The sequence below is a fragment of the Oryx dammah genome, unplaced genomic scaffold (genome assembly GCF_014754425.2).
Source record: "Oryx dammah isolate SB20612 unplaced genomic scaffold, SCBI_Odam_1.1 HiC_scaffold_1, whole genome shotgun sequence".
Classification (NCBI taxonomy): Eukaryota; Metazoa; Chordata; class Mammalia; order Artiodactyla; family Bovidae; genus Oryx; species Oryx dammah.
The window spans coordinates 28,063,215-28,080,318 of record NW_024070185.1 but is presented as its reverse complement, the minus strand read 5'-3'; the positions used below and the strand labels follow the sequence as shown (position 1 = coordinate 28,080,318).

The 17,104-nt window shown below is 37.7% G+C and overlaps 2 protein-coding genes across 5 annotated transcripts in view; one reads left to right on the top strand and one right to left on the bottom strand.

Annotated features, from left to right (window-relative positions):
- Positions 1-17,104, top strand: part of CCDC171 (coiled-coil domain containing 171) — a 333,839-nt gene that overhangs the window by 69,719 nt on the left and 247,016 nt on the right. For all 4 annotated transcript variants that reach the window (XM_040240019.1, XM_040240011.1, XM_040239996.1 and 1 more), the window contains 2 exons: positions 3,986-4,146; positions 14,360-14,498. In XM_040240019.1, coding sequence (XP_040095953.1) covers positions 3,986-4,146; positions 14,360-14,498 — 300 coding nt within the window. The remainder of the gene's footprint in view (positions 1-3,985; positions 4,147-14,359; positions 14,499-17,104) is intronic.
- LOC120863621 (60S ribosomal protein L7a-like) lies at positions 9,193-10,084 on the bottom strand. Its single transcript, XM_040240032.1, has one exon. The coding sequence runs from the start codon at positions 10,051-10,053 to the stop codon at positions 9,643-9,645; it is 411 nt and encodes a 136-aa protein (XP_040095966.1). The 5' UTR covers positions 10,054-10,084; the 3' UTR covers positions 9,193-9,642.

The following is a 17,104-nucleotide window of genomic DNA, read 5'->3' as shown; positions in this document are numbered from 1 at the left end:
CAGGAGGAGAAGGGGACAACAGAGGATGAGATGATTGGATGGCATCACTGACACAGTGGACATGGGTTTGGGTAAACTCCAGGAGTTGGTGATGGACAGGGAGGCCTGGTGTGCTGTAGTTCATGGGGTCGCAAAGAGTCGGACACAACTGAGCGACTGAACTGAACTGAACTGAAATATTCACAAGTGCTTTCTGAGGTACATCCGGTAAAATTCAATTTCAGACTAGTTTAAAAGCAGATGAGACAACTAAGTTGTTGTAATTAATCACCATCTTATCATAAACTGTAGTTAAAAATATGCTTGAAGTATTCTGTTATTAAATTTGTTTAGATATTATATGATAAAAATGAGAAAGCAGATTTGAAAGAGCTGACTCAGAATTGTCTGTCTGCTTTTCTTTCAGTTCGATTGGTTTATCATTTGTGATTCTAGACATGTCATTTTACTTATAAACACTGGATTTAGACATCAGTCAGTTCAGTCGCTTAGTAGTGTCCAACTCTTTGTGACCCTATGGACTGCAGCACACCAGGCTTCTCTGTCTATCACCAACTCCTGGAGCTTGCTCAAACTCATCTCCATTGAGTTGGTGATGCCATCCAACCATCTCATCTTCTGTCTTCCCCTTTTCTTTCTGCTTTCAATCTTTCTCAGCATCAGGTCTTTTCCAATGAGTAAGTTTCTTCACATCAGGTGGCCAAAGTATTGGAGTTTCAGTTTCAGCATCAGTCCTTCCAATGAATATTCAGGATTGATTTCCTTTAGAATTGAGTGGTTGGATGTCCTTGCAATGCAAGGGACTCTCAAGATTCTTCTCCAACACCACAGTTCAAAACGTCAATTCTTCGGCGCTCAGATTTCTTTATGGTCCAACTCTCACATCCATACATGACTACTGGAAAAACCATAGCTTTGACTAGACAGACCTTTGTTGGCAAAGTAATGTCTCTGCTTTTTAATGTGTTGTCTGGGTTGGCCAGAGCTTTTGTTTCAAGGAGCAAGCATCTTTTAATTTCATGGCTGCAGTCACCATCTGCAGTGATTTTTGGAGCCCAAGAAAATAAAATCTGTCACTGTTTGCATTGTTTTCCCATCTGTTTGCCATGAAGTGATGGGACTGGATGCCATGATCTTAGTTTTCTGAATGTTGAGTTTTAAGCCAACTTTTTCACTCTCCTCTTTCACTTTCGTCAAGAGGCTCTTTAGTTCTTTGCTTTCTGCCATAAGGGTGGTATCCTCTGCATATCTTAGGTTATTAATGTTTCTCCCAGCAATCTTTTTTTTTTAAATAACATTTGTTTTTATTTATTTCTTTGACTGTGTTGGGTCTTAGTTGCAGCATGTGGGATCTACTTCCCTGACCAGGAATTGAACCCCTGCCCCCCTGCATTGGGAGCATGGAGCCTTAGCCACTGGACCACCAGGGAAATCCCCTCTCCCAGCAATCTTGTTTGCAGCTTGTGCTTCATCCAGCCATGCATTTCACATGATGTACTCTGCAAAGAAGTTAAATAAGTAGGGTAACAATATACAGCTTTGATGTACCCCTTTCCCAATTTTGAACCAGTCTGTTGTTTCATGTCTAGTTCTAACTATTGCTTCTTGACCTGCATACAGATTTCTCAGGAGACAGGTCAGGTGGTCTGGTATTCCCATCTCTTTAAGAATTTTCCACAGTTTGTTGTGATCCACACAGTCAAAGGCTTTAGTGTATAATGAAGCAGAAGTAGATGTTTTTCTGGAATTCTTTTTCCTTTTCTGTGATCCAAAGGATGTTGGTTTTTTGAACTCTGGTTCCTCTGCCTTTTCTAAATCCAGCTTGAACATCTGAAAGTTCTTGGTTCATGTACTTTTGAAGCCTAGCTTGGAGAATTTTGAGCAATTCTTTGCTACTGTGTGAGATGAGTGCAATTGTGAGGTAGTTTGCGCATTCTTTGGCATTGCCTTTCTTTGGGATTGGAATGAAAACTGACCGTTTCCAGTCCTGTGGCCACTGCTGAGTTTTCCAAATTTGCTGGCATATGGAGCGCAGCACTTTCACAGCATCATCTTTCAGGATTTGAAACAGCTCAGCTAGAATTTTATCACCTCCACTAGTTTTGTTCATAGTGATGCTTCTTAATTAAGGCCCACTTAGCACTCCAGCATATCTGATTCTAGGTGAGTGATCTCATCATCGTGGTTATCTGTGTCATTAAGATCTTTCTGTGTATATTCTTCTGTAGACTTAGACATAACAACAAAGAAAAATAAAATTTGAAAGAACAAATTTTAAAATATACAAAGCCATATCTAGTCTACTACCTTAGTTTAATGTAAGAGAACAAATATTTCAATTAAAGTATTTTTGGATAGTTAGAAATAGTAATTCTGGTGATTCTTATTTGTGTGGCTTTATTTATGCAGCGTTTCCCAGGCTTCCTTTCTTGGTGAGTTCATTTTTCCTAACTCAGGTTGTCTTTTGCCATCAGTGGGAGGCTTGTGTCCTGCAGAGTTCCCTTTGGACCTGTTGTTGTGACAGGAAGCACTTGCCACATTGTGCTACTCTGTCCTCTCCCAACAAGAGCTAAGACTGTGTACTTTCATGATAATTGTATCATGTATAATTGTACACATGATAATTGTATCATATATCATGAGCATTGGTTCATTGCCTGGCACATATTAAGTACCTAATAAATATTTATCTTAAAACTTAGTAAATAATTATTATATATTTATATTTAATGTTAAATACATTGTCCCATTAGATCTTTGTAGCCACCCTGTAGAGTCTGTATATTCTTTTTGTTATTATTTACTGTTTACAGATGAGGATCCTCAGGCGTTTTGAGTTTAACACGCCAAAGGGCACTTAAGTTTATGTAGAGCTGTGACTCAAACCTGAGTCTTATGGTTCTAAAGCACATTTTCTGTCTAGTTAAAGCACTTTTTCCCTACCTCTCTCCTGTTTTGAGCTTTAGTAAACTATATTTTTTATTCTGAACTTAATTTTCTGAAAAGATAAAATATCCATGTAGTTCAAAAGTCAAAACAAAATTAAGTGATCAAAAATTTATTTAATTCTTGTCCCTCCTGTTGTTTACCTCGCTTGCCTGCTATCTTTCCTTGTTTTTTTTTTTCCCTCCAAAATACAGCATACTATGTATAATGATCTGGACTTTGCTCTTCCCAGTGTATGTTAACACTACATAGAGAACCACCTGGAGAACTTTTCAGAAGTTGTTTTGTTGCCTTTTTACAGCTATAAATTATTCCTCTGTGGGTGTGCACTTTATCTATTCTACTGTTGGCAGGAAATCTAGATTATTGTGTAAAATTTCAAGTACATGCAAAAGTAGAGAGAAGAGTAAAATGAACTCCCTGTGTACTGATCACTCAGCTTCAGGACTTGCCTCACAGGCCAATTGTGTTTTGGCTATTAACCCTCTTCTACTCTTCCACTCCAAGATTATTTTGAAGAAAATCCCAGATATCATATTATTACATGTATAAATATTTTAGTCAAATAGTGTTGTCTGATAATAAAATTTTACTTTTCTACAGTAAGAAATCCCCAAGAGTAAAAAGATCTATTAGCTTTGTTAGGCTTATAAAGATGTCCATATAATAATATTTCTCAAAAGAGGGGAAGGATACTTCACTCCAGTTTTCTCTAATTTATTATGTTTATAAATGAATGTCCAAATGAGCTACTAGAACAAAATTAGGCGCTTTGATGGGATGGGTTATACTGTATCTGCCTGTCCTTTTTCATAGCACAGTTAAGTCTATATTCTTCCACCCTTCTTCTTTTCTACTACACATGTTGAGAAAGGGAGTAAACTGCCTCTTGTTTACTTTCCTTGTTTTAAACGAAAACCAGAAAGAAAGACTTGTTTGGATGAATGATAATCAGCTGTTTGATAAAGTATTCTATTCAATTTGAGATTGGTACAAGTGTTTCTTTGCTTGCTTCAATTACTTTTCTGTCATCTGATAGTTACGGATTCGAGACCTTGAAGGAGCTTTGCAGGTAGAGAAGGCCAGCCAAGCAGAAGCTGTTGCCGATTTGGAAATGATCAAGAATGAATTCAAAGAAGTTGAAAGTGCATATGAGCGAGAAAAGCATAATGCACAGGAGAGCTTTGCAAAACTAAACGTGTAAGTGTTATACTGGAAAACTCTCTAAATTAATATTAAGAGTTTATGAAATCTACATGAGTATGAATGCATAGTAGTGGGTAAATATAGAAGTGCTCTGTTGGGTTTTGAAGCATTATGGCAATTCCAAGTAGTCTCAGAAATGCAGAAATACTTTCTTATACTAAAAGTAAATATGTTAATGTATTTTTATATTGTGTTTGCTCATGTAATACAGTATCTTCAAGGCCTTGACTTCTAGGTCTTCTAAGTGAGCTATGTGGTAAATGGGTAATGTTTGAGATTTTCTCAAGCTGTAAAAATAATAGTAGGAGTAATACTGCTACTGGGGCTAGCGTGTATGTGGCTCACTTCATACCTAGCATTGCATGGCTTTGTCTAATTTATTTAGTGTCCTATGAGGTAGCTACAGTTTTTTATCCCTGTTTTACAGATGTGAAAATTGAGCCTAAAGAGGGTAAGGACACACAGCTATTAGTGGGAGGGTCAGGATCTTTCAGACTCCTATTGATTTTAATCTTTTTCAGTTCAGAACTCTTTCATCTGAAAAGTCCTGTGAAATGCTTTAAGAAGTTTATAGTGGCTCAACATGTTTCCAAAAATAATAGTACATGTTTTAAGCCATTTCCTCTCAGAGAGAGAAATGTGTACCACCATTTGGTATATAACATGATAATAGGTCAATACATTAGTTATATATTTATTTTAATGTTCATTTCTACTTATGGCAGATAATGGTTTTCCATTTACAGAGGTAATATAAAGTTTCCTTTTAAAATACTTCATTTAACTTATAATGTGAGTTAACTTTTAAAAAAGTGTTGTTTAGAGTTGTATGGCAGAAATGATAAAGATGGCACTTGAAAGGCTGAAGTTTGAAAAATTTAAAACTGTGTAATTACATTTATTAGTAATGCTTATAACACATTGAATGAGTAATTCTTTACTGAGTTTTATTGCTTCCTCTAGAATGATTTAAATGATATTCTGTGAATGTTATTCTAAGGACTTGTACCCTTTTATTTCCTTTGAACCATATAATCTGCACATTTAAATATGTTTGAAGGGCCTTTATGTAGTATATAGCACAGGCTTCTTTACTGTTCCTTTGAGGTAATGATTATGACCTACTAGTGTAACTGTAAGAAGTTAGACTGTACTCCCAACAATCAAAGCTTTCCAACAATAAAATAATGGGCTTCTTTGGGGGAACTAGTAAGCTCTCTGCCTTGGAAAGTTTGAAACAGTGGGTAGATGATTCTTTATCACGTATACTGAAGATTTGCGTCCTGCAAATTAGATGAGAAGAATTTTAAGATACCCACTTACTTTTTTAAATTTTTTTTATTATTTTTTATTTTTTTGCTTTATTTTACTTTACAATACTGTATTGGTTTTGCCATACATCGACACGAATTCACCACGGGTGTACATGAGTTCCCAAACGTGAAGCCCCCTCCCACCTGATACCCATTTACTTTTAAGCTCTAAGATTTTAATCTGTGTACTTTTAAAATTGGACCTCATTGATCTATATTTCTGTCTTTGTGCCAATACCATACTGTCTTGATGACTTTGGCTTTGTAGTAGAGTCTGAAGTCAGGCAAGTTGATTCCTCCAGTTCCATTCTTCTTTCTCAAGATTGCTTTGGCTATTCGAGGTTTTTTGTATTTCCATACAAATCTTGAAATTATTTGTTCTAGTTCTGTGAAAAATATCACTGGTAGCTTGATAGGGATTGCATTGAATTTGTAAATTGCTTTGGGTAGTATACTCATTTTCACTATATTGATTCTTCCAATCCATGAACATGGTCTATTTCTCCATCTATTAGTGTCCTCTTTGATTTCTTTCATCAGTGTTTTATAGTTTTCTATATATAGGTCTTTAGTTTCTTTAGGTAGATATATTCCTAAGTATTTTATTGTTTTTGTTGCAATGGTGAATGGAATTGTTTCCTTAATTTCTTTTTCTACTTTCTCATTATTAGTGTATAGGAATGCAAGGGATTTCTGTGTGTTGATTTTATATCCTGCAACTTTACTATATTCATTAATTAGCTCTAGTAATTTTCTGGTAGAGTCTTTAGGGTCTTCTATGTAGAGGATCATGTCATCTGCAAACAGTGAGAGTTTTACTTCTTCTTTTCCAATTTGGATTCCTTTTATTTCTTTTTCTGCTCTGATTGCTATGGCTAAAACTTCCAGAACTATGTTGAATAGTAGTGGTGAAAGTGGACACCCTTGTCTTGTTCATGACTTTAGGGGAAATGCTTTCAATTTTTCACCATTGAGGATGATGTTTGCTGTGGGTTTGTCATAGATAGCTTTTATTATGTTGAGGTATGTTCCTTCTATTCCTGCTTTCTGGAGAGTTTTTATCATAAATGGATGTTGAATTTTGTCAAAGGCCTTCTCTGCATCTATTGAGATAATCATATGGCTTTTATTTTTCAATTTGTTAATGTGGTGAATTACATTGATTGATTTGCGGATATTGAAGAATCCTTGCATCCCTGGGATAAAGCCCACTTGGTCATGGTGTATGATCTTTTTAATGTGTTGTTGGATTCTGATTGCTAGAATTTTGTTGAGGATTTTTGCATCTATGTTCATCAGTGATATTGGCCTGTAGTTTTCTTTTTTTGTAGTATCTTTGTCAGGTTTTGGTATTAGGGTGATGGTGGCCTCATAGAATGAGTTTGGAAGTTTCCCTTCCTCTGCAATTTTCTGGAAGAGTTTGAGTAGGATAGGTGTTAACTCTTCTCTAAATTTTTGGTAGAATTCAGCTGTGAAGCCGTCTGGACCTGGGCCAGAAAGCCCAGAGATAAATCCACACACATATGGACACCTTATCTTTGACAAAGGAGGCAAGAATATACAATGGAGTAAAGACAATCTCTTTAACAAGTGGTGCTGGGAAAACTAGTCAACCACTTGTAAAGGAATGAAACTAGATCACTTTCTAACACCGCACACAAAGATAAACTCAAAATGGATTAAAGATCTAAATGTAAGACCAGAAACTATAAAACTCCTAGAGGAGAACATAGGCAAAACACTCTCCGACATAAACCACAGCAGGGTCCTCTATGATCCACCTCCCAGAATTCTGGAAATAAAAGCAAAAATAAACAAATGGGACCTAATTAAAATTAAAAGCTTCTGCACAACAAAGGAGAATATAAGCAAAGTGAAAAGACAGCCTTCCGAATGGGAGAAAATAATAGCAAATGAAGCAACTGACAAACAGCTAATCTCAAAAATATACAAGCAACTCCTGCAGCTCAATTCCAGAAAAATAAATGACCCAATCAAAAAATGGGCCAAAGAACTAAATAGACATTTCTCCAAAGAAGACATATGGATGGCTAACAAACACATGAAAAGATGCTCAACATCACTCATTATTAGAGAAATGCAAATCAAAACCACAATGAGGTACCACTTCACACCAGTCAGAATGTCTGCGATCCAAAAATCTGCAAGCAGTAAATGCTGGAGAGGGTGTGGAGAGAAGGGAACCCTCCTACTCTGTTGGTGGGAATGCAAACTAGTACAACCACTATGGAGAACAGTGTGGAGATTCCTTATAAAATTGCAAATAGAACTGCCTTATGACCCAGCAATCCCACTGCTGGGCATACACACTGAGGAAACCAGAATTGAAAGAGACACATGTACCCCAATGTTCATCGCAGCACTGTTTATAATAGCCAGGACATGGAAACAACCTAGATGTCCATCAGCAGATGAATGGATGAGAATGCTGTGGTACATATACACAATGGAGTATTACTCAGCCGTTAAAAAGAACACATTTGAATCAGTTCTGATGAGATGGATGAAACTGGAGCCGATTATACAGAGTGAAGTAAGCCAGAAAGAAAAACACCAATACAGTATACTAACACATATATATGGAATTTAGAAAGATGGCAATGATGACCCTGTATGCAGGACAGCAAAAAAGACACAGATGTGTATAGCGGACTTTTGGACTCAGAGGGAGAGGGTGAGATGATTTGGGAGAATGGCATTGAAACATGTGTAATACCATGTAAGAATCGAATTGCCAGTCTATGTCCGATGCAGGATACGGCACACTTGGGGCTGGTACACAGGGATGACCCAGAGAGATGTTGTGGGGAGGGGGGTGGGAGGGGGGTTCATGTTTGGGAACACATGTACACCCGTGGTGGATTCATGTCAATGTATGGCAAAACCAATACAAAATTGTAAAGTAAAAAAAAAAAAAAAAAGACAACAAAAAAAATAAATTGGACCCCAGAGCAGATTTTTTTCCTTGAGTTTGTTTGGCTATTACTTGTGTTTTTTGGTGCTTGAAATATTTTACTCTAGTTTTGTGTGCCAATAAGCAGAAACTAACAGTTCTAAATACTAGTTATGTATGCCAACTAAGATAACTAAACTAACAATCCTCAATGCTTTAACATAATGTCCCTTGTCTGTTCTTCATCCCTATATAACTGTGCTGTAATATAAGTTAATAATAATGAATAAAAAGAAAACAGTAAGTAGTAATTGAAGCCCACTGCTTATTGGTAGTTCCTTCGACTTCTCTTCCTCCATCCTGTCTTCTGTTTCATTGTATATGATATGACAGCCACTTCCTTTCCATTGAGAAGGAATAAGATGACATGAGGGATGATTAGGTAAGTTATTTGATTTTCTACTTGTTCAATTCAGTTCAGTCGCTCAGTTGTGTCTGACTCTTTGCGACCCCATGGCTTGCAACACAGCAGGCTTCCCTGTCCATCACCAGCTCCTGGAGTTCACTCAAACTCATGTCCATTGAGTTGGTGATGCCAACTATCTCATTCTCTGTCATCTCCTTCTCCTTCTGCCTTCAATTTTTCTCAGCATCAGGGTCTTTTCTAATGCATCAGTTCTTCGCATCAAGTGGCCAGAGTATTGGAGTTTCAGCTTCAGCATCAGTCCTTCCAACGAATATTCAGGATTGATTTCCTTTAGGATGGACTGGTTGGATGTCCTTGCAGTGCAAGGGACTCTCAAGAGTCTTCTCTTTTTTTTTTGGAGAAGAATCTTTATTACTTTTATGTACAGAAAACTCAACAGTGCACACTCAGCCCAGCTTGGTGGCCAGCTCTTTGGCCTTCGCCTTTTCCAGCTTGGTGATGCGAGCCACTGACTTCGGCCCCAGGACATTGCCTCCCCAGTGACGACGGATCTCGTTCTATCTGTCGTTGTAATTGGTCCTGATGGCCTCCACCAGCTTCGCCAGGGCACTCTTCTCCTCCGAGTTGACCTGCGTGAAGGCCATCGCGGTGCACGTCTTCCTGTGGACCAGCCGCCCCAGCTGGGCCTTGCCCTTGATGATGCAGTAGGGGACCCCCATCTTGCGGCACAGGGCGGGCAGGAAGACCACGAGCTCAATGGGATCCACGTCGTGAGCGATCACCACCAGCTGTGCCTTCTTGTTCTCCACCAGGGTGGTGACAGTGTTGACCCCTGCTCAGAGGACAGGCGGCCTCTTGGTGGGGACATCGCCTTTGCCGGCAGCCTTCTTCTCAGCTCGGGCCAGCAGCCTCTGCTTCTTCTCCTGCTTCATCTCCGGTCTGTACTTGTGGGCCAGCTTAAGCAGCTGAGTAGCTGTCTGTCGGTCCAGGGCCTGGGTGAACTGGTTAATCGCAGGGGGCACTTTCAGCCGCTTATAGAGAATAGCCCTTTGCCGCTGCAGCCAGATGTAGCAGGGCCATTTGACAAAGCGGGTGAGGTCCCTGTTGGGTTGGATGTCCTGTCCAATGCCAAAATTCTTGAGCCTCTTCTCGAACGGGGGGTTGACCACCTTCTTGGCCTCCTGCTTCTTCACCACGGCCGGGGCCGGGGCCACCTTCTTCCCCTTGGCCTTCTTTCCCTTCGGCATCTTGAAGGACTAGCATAGAGTCAAGAGTCTTCTCCAACACCACAGTTCAAAACGTCAATTCTTTGGCAGCTTGCTTTATGGTCCAACTTTCACATCCATACATGACTATTGTATTCTTGATTCTTTTTCAGGAATCTTCTTTGAAATCTTTTAGAGTCATGAATTCTTAAGAATTAATTTTCCAAAGTAGTTCTAAGTTTTGGATAATGTATTTCAAAGTGAGAATTGATATTTTAGGTCTTTAGGGTAAATAATACCTTTACAATAATATCTTTACAGATAATACCTTTAATGTACAATTTTGAGAGCAGTGAGTGCTGGGGTAGGAGATTGTTTTACCTTTTGGGTAGAACTGATTTAGCAATTGGTGATAAGAGGTTTTAGAGGAAATGCTGTCTGACCCTTTCAGGTGGCTACGGTTTTTATACTTCTGTTTTCTCCCAGGTAGGTCTAGGTGGCAATCTTAATAAAAGGCAGGAGGAAAAGACTGTGTGTTATTCAGAGTTTTAATTTTGGTCAACAGTTTAATAACAGTGAGTATTCCTATGTGAAACTATTTTGGATGGAATATATATTTTTATATATATAGGTAGAATATACAAATGTATCCCTGGAGGAGGGCATGGCAACCCACTCTAGTATTCTTGCCCGGAGAATCTCAGGGACAGAGGAGCCTGGCAGGCTATACAGTCCATGGGAATGCAAAGAGTCAGACACAACTGAAGTAACTGAGCAAGCACACACACATACATGTGTATTAGATGGAATATGTGTATATATTTTAGCATACTATTGTATATTGAATATTACATGTAATAATATAACAAATAAAATTATTATGTATTAAAGATACCTTTCAAAGAACTCAGCTAGGAATTTGAACAATAACAGGCTATATTAGCAAACATGTAATGTATAATTTTAGATAGAGTATATATACTCTGTATTTCCCTAATAAATTTTCTTAGTTGTAAATTTTTTTCCATTGACAACTTGCAGTGTAAAATGAAAATCTTTCAATAATCTTTTTATTTTAAACTCTTTCAAATATCAGATTTTCATTAACTGTGGTAACTGATTGTTGGGCAATGGTAGGGAAAAGATCCTCATAATTCTTAAATCTAGTTTAAGTTTAAATTCAGTTTAAAAGAACACTAGTCAAAGATAAGATACTGATCAGACTTAATCTATTTATTTAATTTATTCCAGTCAGTATTTAGGGACTTCATTTTTCTAAATATATCAATCAAAAGTATAAAAAGAACAGAAGTATTATAACCTGTGGTGCTAATATTATTGTTCCTATTCTTGCTGAGAAATAGCCTGAAGATGGCTATTTGTTAAAGCAGCTGCACAGTTGTTACATTCTTATCTGAGCTCTGAAGGAAAAGAACAGAATCCAGTGGCAAAGAAGGCTTTTTTTTTTTTTTTGAAAGAAGGCATCTTAACTGCAAATTTCCTTTTCCCTTTCTTTTCTTGCCCAAATCCTCCATCTGTCAAGTCCTGACTCAAGTCCTGACTCTTCTCTATTGGATTCAGAGAGACTGGGGCTTCCTTGAATTTTCATTGTACCCCCCCCCCCCCGCCAATTAACACTTGTACATAATCTAAAAAGTGCAATAGTACTGTTAAGCTCATGAAAAGCCATGTCTTGTTACCACGTTGCTCTCTGTGACCGGTTTCTTCTCCTTTGAAGCAACTACTTTCAGTTCTTACAAGCTGTTTCTGGCGTTTAACTTTGTATTGCTGAAAAACATGCATATTGTGCCATTTGTTTCAACTTCTATCTCTAGATGTTATCTGTTGGCCCCTACTTATTTATCTCTATTGTACACCTCTACCACCTAGCACATGCTTATTTCTTCTGTCCTCCCATCCTTTCAGTAGGGTTGTATTTTGGGATTTTTTTTTTTACAATTTTCTGACCCCTCATATTTATTTTTCCTTTATACAACGTTTTCTTATATTTTTTGTTGTTTATTGTCTGTCTTCTTATGTAGAGAGGAGCTTTGTTTTGCTCACTTCTTTCCCTGAACTCCAAACTAGTGCTTGGCACACAAGAGCTGCAAAGTAAAGAGTTGCTGAATGATCAAATGCATGAATAATTAATATCTCATTTTATGTTGGATTAGTTCGTATGCACCAATCAATAAATTATTCTTAAACTCTAACAGAGCTGAAAATCTCTCGTTATTTTTCTGCACCTCAGAAATTCTATCATTGTAAGTTTCTAAGGTGTATCACTGTTGGAGTCTTCTCTCCACTCCCTTCTTTCTGGACAGATTGTTTCACAGGCTCTGTGTCACAGTCATCCTCAGGACTCCCCTTTACCATCATCTGTAGCATTCTCTTTACTTCTCTTTGATATTGGATCTCTTCTTTACTAATCTCATGCCCATCTTCCTTGTCTGATTTACTCCCTTGTAAAGTCATTTCTTGAGGAATTGCACATCAGAGGAAAACTTTTAAAACTTGCATTCTGAAAATGTCTGTATTTGATCTTTACCCTTTGTCATAGTTTAGTTGGCTGTTTATTCAATTCTTCTATCAAGAAGTCTGAAGTTATTTGATTACCTATGCTTGGTTTGTGGCCCTTTCTTTTTTCTGGAAACTTGCACAGAGTGGCCACCAAGTCTGGAAACATAGGTGCCTGTCTTGAAATGGTTTAGTGATGTTACATTATAACACATGATAAAATGATACTAATAATGTGTATTTCTGTACTCTATGGACACAGTGTAGAATCTTCTCTTTGTTCATGGTGTTCTGAAATTTAATGATGATGGGCCCGGCATGGACTATTTTCCATTTGTGCTGGGCACTCACTGAGCTCTTTCAGTTTTAGAGTTTTAAATAATTCATTTTGGGGAAATTCTCTTGCATTATTACTTTGCTGATTTTTCCCTTTCCATTTTCCTTACCTTTTGTTTCTGGAACTTATTTATATGTTGAGATTCCTGGATCAATATTCTTATCTTTTCTCTATTTTGATCCATTTTTGTTGTTTAGTTCTGCTTTCTGAGAAGTTGATATAAAAGTCTTTCCTAATCCGTCTATAAGTGTTTAAATTCTACCCTCCTTACCATGGAATATTCTTTTTTTTTTTTTTTTTTTAAGAAAAAAGCTTTATTTCTCGAGTTGCAGTGGGTGGGGGCATCTCTCTAGTTGTGGTGCATGGGCTTCTCGTTACAGTGGCTTCTCTTGCTGCAGGGCACAGGATCGAGGGCCTGGGGGCTTCAGTAGCTGCGGTTCCTGGGCTCTAGAGCACAGGCTCAATAGTTGTGGTACATGGGCTTTGTTGCTCCTCCGCATGTGGAATCTCCCTGGACCAGGGATTGAACCTGAGTCTCCTGCATTGGCAGGTGGATTATATACTTCTGAATCATCAGGGAATCCTCAGTCTTGGAATATTCTTGATTCAAGGAAGGAAGAAAATATCAAAGGGTTGGCACTAGACTTGTCTCTGTTCCACCCTAGAGCAAGAAATGTTGACTGATCAGAGCAAGATCATGTGCCATTCAAAAATGAGCTCTTCATTTGATTATAGCCTGAGCACAGTGTGGATTTGGTTATACTGAGTCACCTTGCCTCCCATATTACAGCTTAAAAGTTATAGGAGACTGATTTACTGCATTTATCAGGAAGATGCCAGATTAAAAATAGTGGCAACTCTTTAATTTGAACCACAGCAAATTTTGAACTAAAATACTTCCAAACTGCTTGTCATTTTACATCCAAAAAGAATGCAAATGCAATTTAATGCTAGCTTGAGCAAAATGTAAATAGGCAGGCAAATCCTTTGAAAAGAAATTTATGTTTTCACAGTGAACATGAATGATTTTTAAAAATTATCCTTGCTTTTGGATTTTTCATGTCACTATACCAGTTCTACATGCATGGACACTCAGAAATAAAACATTGTGTCATTTCTCAAGTTATACTTTAATTTGAAAGTGGTTTGATAGGACTGCTTTCTGTTTTGAGGCAGTCTCTGAGCTAATTCAACTGTGGTGGGTGGGGTTTGTTAATCATAAATAATGGTGAATTAACACTAACCAAATCCATTTTGCTTATAGCCTTGGGTATAGTACAAATGTCTGTTATCAAAATGGGAGTATTATTACGTTAAGAGTCCTTCATTTAAGAATGTACAATTCTTTTTATTTGCAAAAATGAGAAGTGGTCTTTAAAACTTTTGGTCATGAAACCATGATATATAGTACATCTGCCCTTTGTGTTAAAGTTGTATAGTAAGACCTGATAAAAGCATATTTGAAATACCTGCTCTGACACTTTAACCTTTCAGATTAGAAAGAGAGTATTTCTCCAAAAACAAGAAACTAAATGAAGAAATTGAGGAACAGAAGAAAGTAATTCTAGACCTTTCGAAGAGACTCCAGTATAATGAGAAAAGTTGCAGTGAGTTACAGGAAGAGCTTGTAATGGTAAGATAAAAAGGAAAACCCTATGGCAATTACTTTATTGGGTCAAATTTGATGTTTAATAGGATTTTTTCTTGCTACATGCCATGAGATAATTGTATGAAAGTAGTTTTAGTGACATTGATAAAAAAATTTTAAACTAGAGATGCTGTTTACCACAAAGCTATTCATAATATAACCTCTCTTCTTTGAAATAATTGGGAAAATGAAATAAATTAATAGAATGTCTGAATTATAGAATGTTTTAAAATTTATTCAGGAGTTTTTCTTTATTTTTTAAAGTATGTAAAACAGTATTACCTACATGAAAGTGGGGTTAGGGTTTAAAATCAGTGGATCTAATGATTTCAAAGACTCCCTTTTGTAATCATTTTGAACCTGATCACTGTCTCCATTCCCCAATAATCGAGCCTTCACACCGTCACCAAATTTATCTTTTTCAAGTATTGATCTGTTCTTGTCACCTTCCATTTATTAAAAAGCCATCAATATCTCCCTGCTGCTTTCAGAGAAGCCCCAGCTTCTTGCTGTATAATCTAAGGCACTTTTCTTTGTGGCTCTCTGTTAACTTTTCCAGCTTCTTCTATTGCTGTTGTCCTCTCTTTATCTTGCTTCAGCCACATTAAAGTACTCTTGGCTTCCTAAACATGTGATGTATCTTCATGTCGTTTTACTTTCGTTCAAACTGTTCACATTTTTTGACCCACAGGTCTGAAATGCTCATTCTCTTTTCTTTTAATATTCATAAATGTCCTGTGATGGTGATGCAAGACACCTCTGATGTCTTGCAGTCTGTGAAGCTTTCTGTGCTTCCATCTCTTCTTTTTTTCATCCACCTAAAGTCAGAGTTCTGCCCCTCCCAAGTTTATATTTCTTTAATTCTCAGTTTAGTATCTCTATCATAACACCCATAACGTTTATAGTAGTTCCCTGTTGCCTCTTTGTCTTGTTCCCCACATATATACCTTTCCCAGAGACTTGGTTACTTCCCTTTCAATTATATTCCACAGATGTTAGTTTCTGAGGAAAATGAATTTTTTTTTCCTTGTCCAACAAGATAGAAACTCAGGGTTATACTAAGAAGTGGTGGCCAAATCAGTGCTGCCTAGTTGGAAAGGTAATGATGAATGATGAGATAGAAAAGTAATGATGGGATAACATTTAAACTCTTTATAATTTTCAAATGATCCAATATTATATACAGGCAGGTGATCCTCCATCTGTCTTGCTTCAGTCATATTAGAAGACTCTTGGCTTCTTATTTCTCATATCTTCTTGCTGTTTGTTTTCATATCTCCTTGCTTCCATTCTGGTTGTTCATATTTTTGACCCACATTGACTGAAACACTTCTTTTTCCTTAACAAATGTCTGTATACCTTCTAATGTTGAACTCTGTTTCCATTTAACTCAGGATATCCAATTTGTTCTGATTAAAGGATTGATATCATTGCTTTTACTCTGGTTGAATTCGTAGTCTGAGTACTTTGGATGTGGGGTTTTAGGAAGTTTAGAGTTCTCTGTGTAGCAGTTGTTGTTGTTCATTTGCCAAGTTGTGTCCAACTCCTTGTGACCCCATGGACCGTAGCACATCAGTCTCCCTGTCACTTACCATCTCCATTGAGTAGAAAGAGAAATGTTGCAGAATCATATGTATAGGAGAACCCAGTTTGGTTTGCTTCTGAAGGATTGTTGTTGTTGTTCACTGTGTAGCATACTATAGCGCCTATTCACTGCGATGTGTTACCCTATATTCCATGGGCAACCCATCTCTTCACTCCTGGTTCTGGAAGGTGAATCATGGTGGAGAAAAACTTGTTAGAGTCATTGAGCTGAGTCTTAGTCTTGCTGTGCTTCCTTACCAGATACTGTAATCAAATAGTTTGGAAAGAGAGTAGTAACTGAGAATACAGTGGTGAAGACCTAGTCACCAATATAAGCTGGTGTGCATCCTCCTGACTCTGGTCTTCTAGCACTCCAGTGACAAGGTAGAAAATAAAAGAAGACTGGCTGAATTCACCACTGAGCTCAGCATGCTTTGTGATTACAAATAATTTACTTGGTGCCAACAGGTATTTACTTTTTAACTTTCGCAGTTTGGTGGATGGTCTGAAAAAAAGCTGAGTTGCAGCTCATTCACAACCTCCATTTGCCCATTTTAACCCTTGACACTCAACCTGTAAAACACTGTTGTTCTGACTAGTAGAAGAGCCAATGGGATGTTCAGAAACAAATTCAAGTGCAGCTTAAGCGATTGACAGTTCATATGGTTCAGCCTAACTATTCATATGTTCCTCTCTGTTTCTTCATCTCTCTTAAAGCCTTAGCTTTGTCTTATTTTCTTCCATTGCTTTTTTTTTGGTCTTCCAGGTGGCGCTAGTGGTAAAGAACCAACCTGCCAGTGCAGGAGACATAAGAGACGTGGGTTCAGTCCCTGGGTAGGGAAGATGGCCTGGAAGAGGGAATGGCAGTCCACTCCAGTATTCTTGCCTAGTGAATCGCATGGACAGAGGTGCCTGGTAGGCTATGGTCCATGGGGTCACAAAGACTCAGACACGACTGAAGTGACTTAGCATGCATTGTTAGCTTTATCTTTTAGCTTGTTCTGATT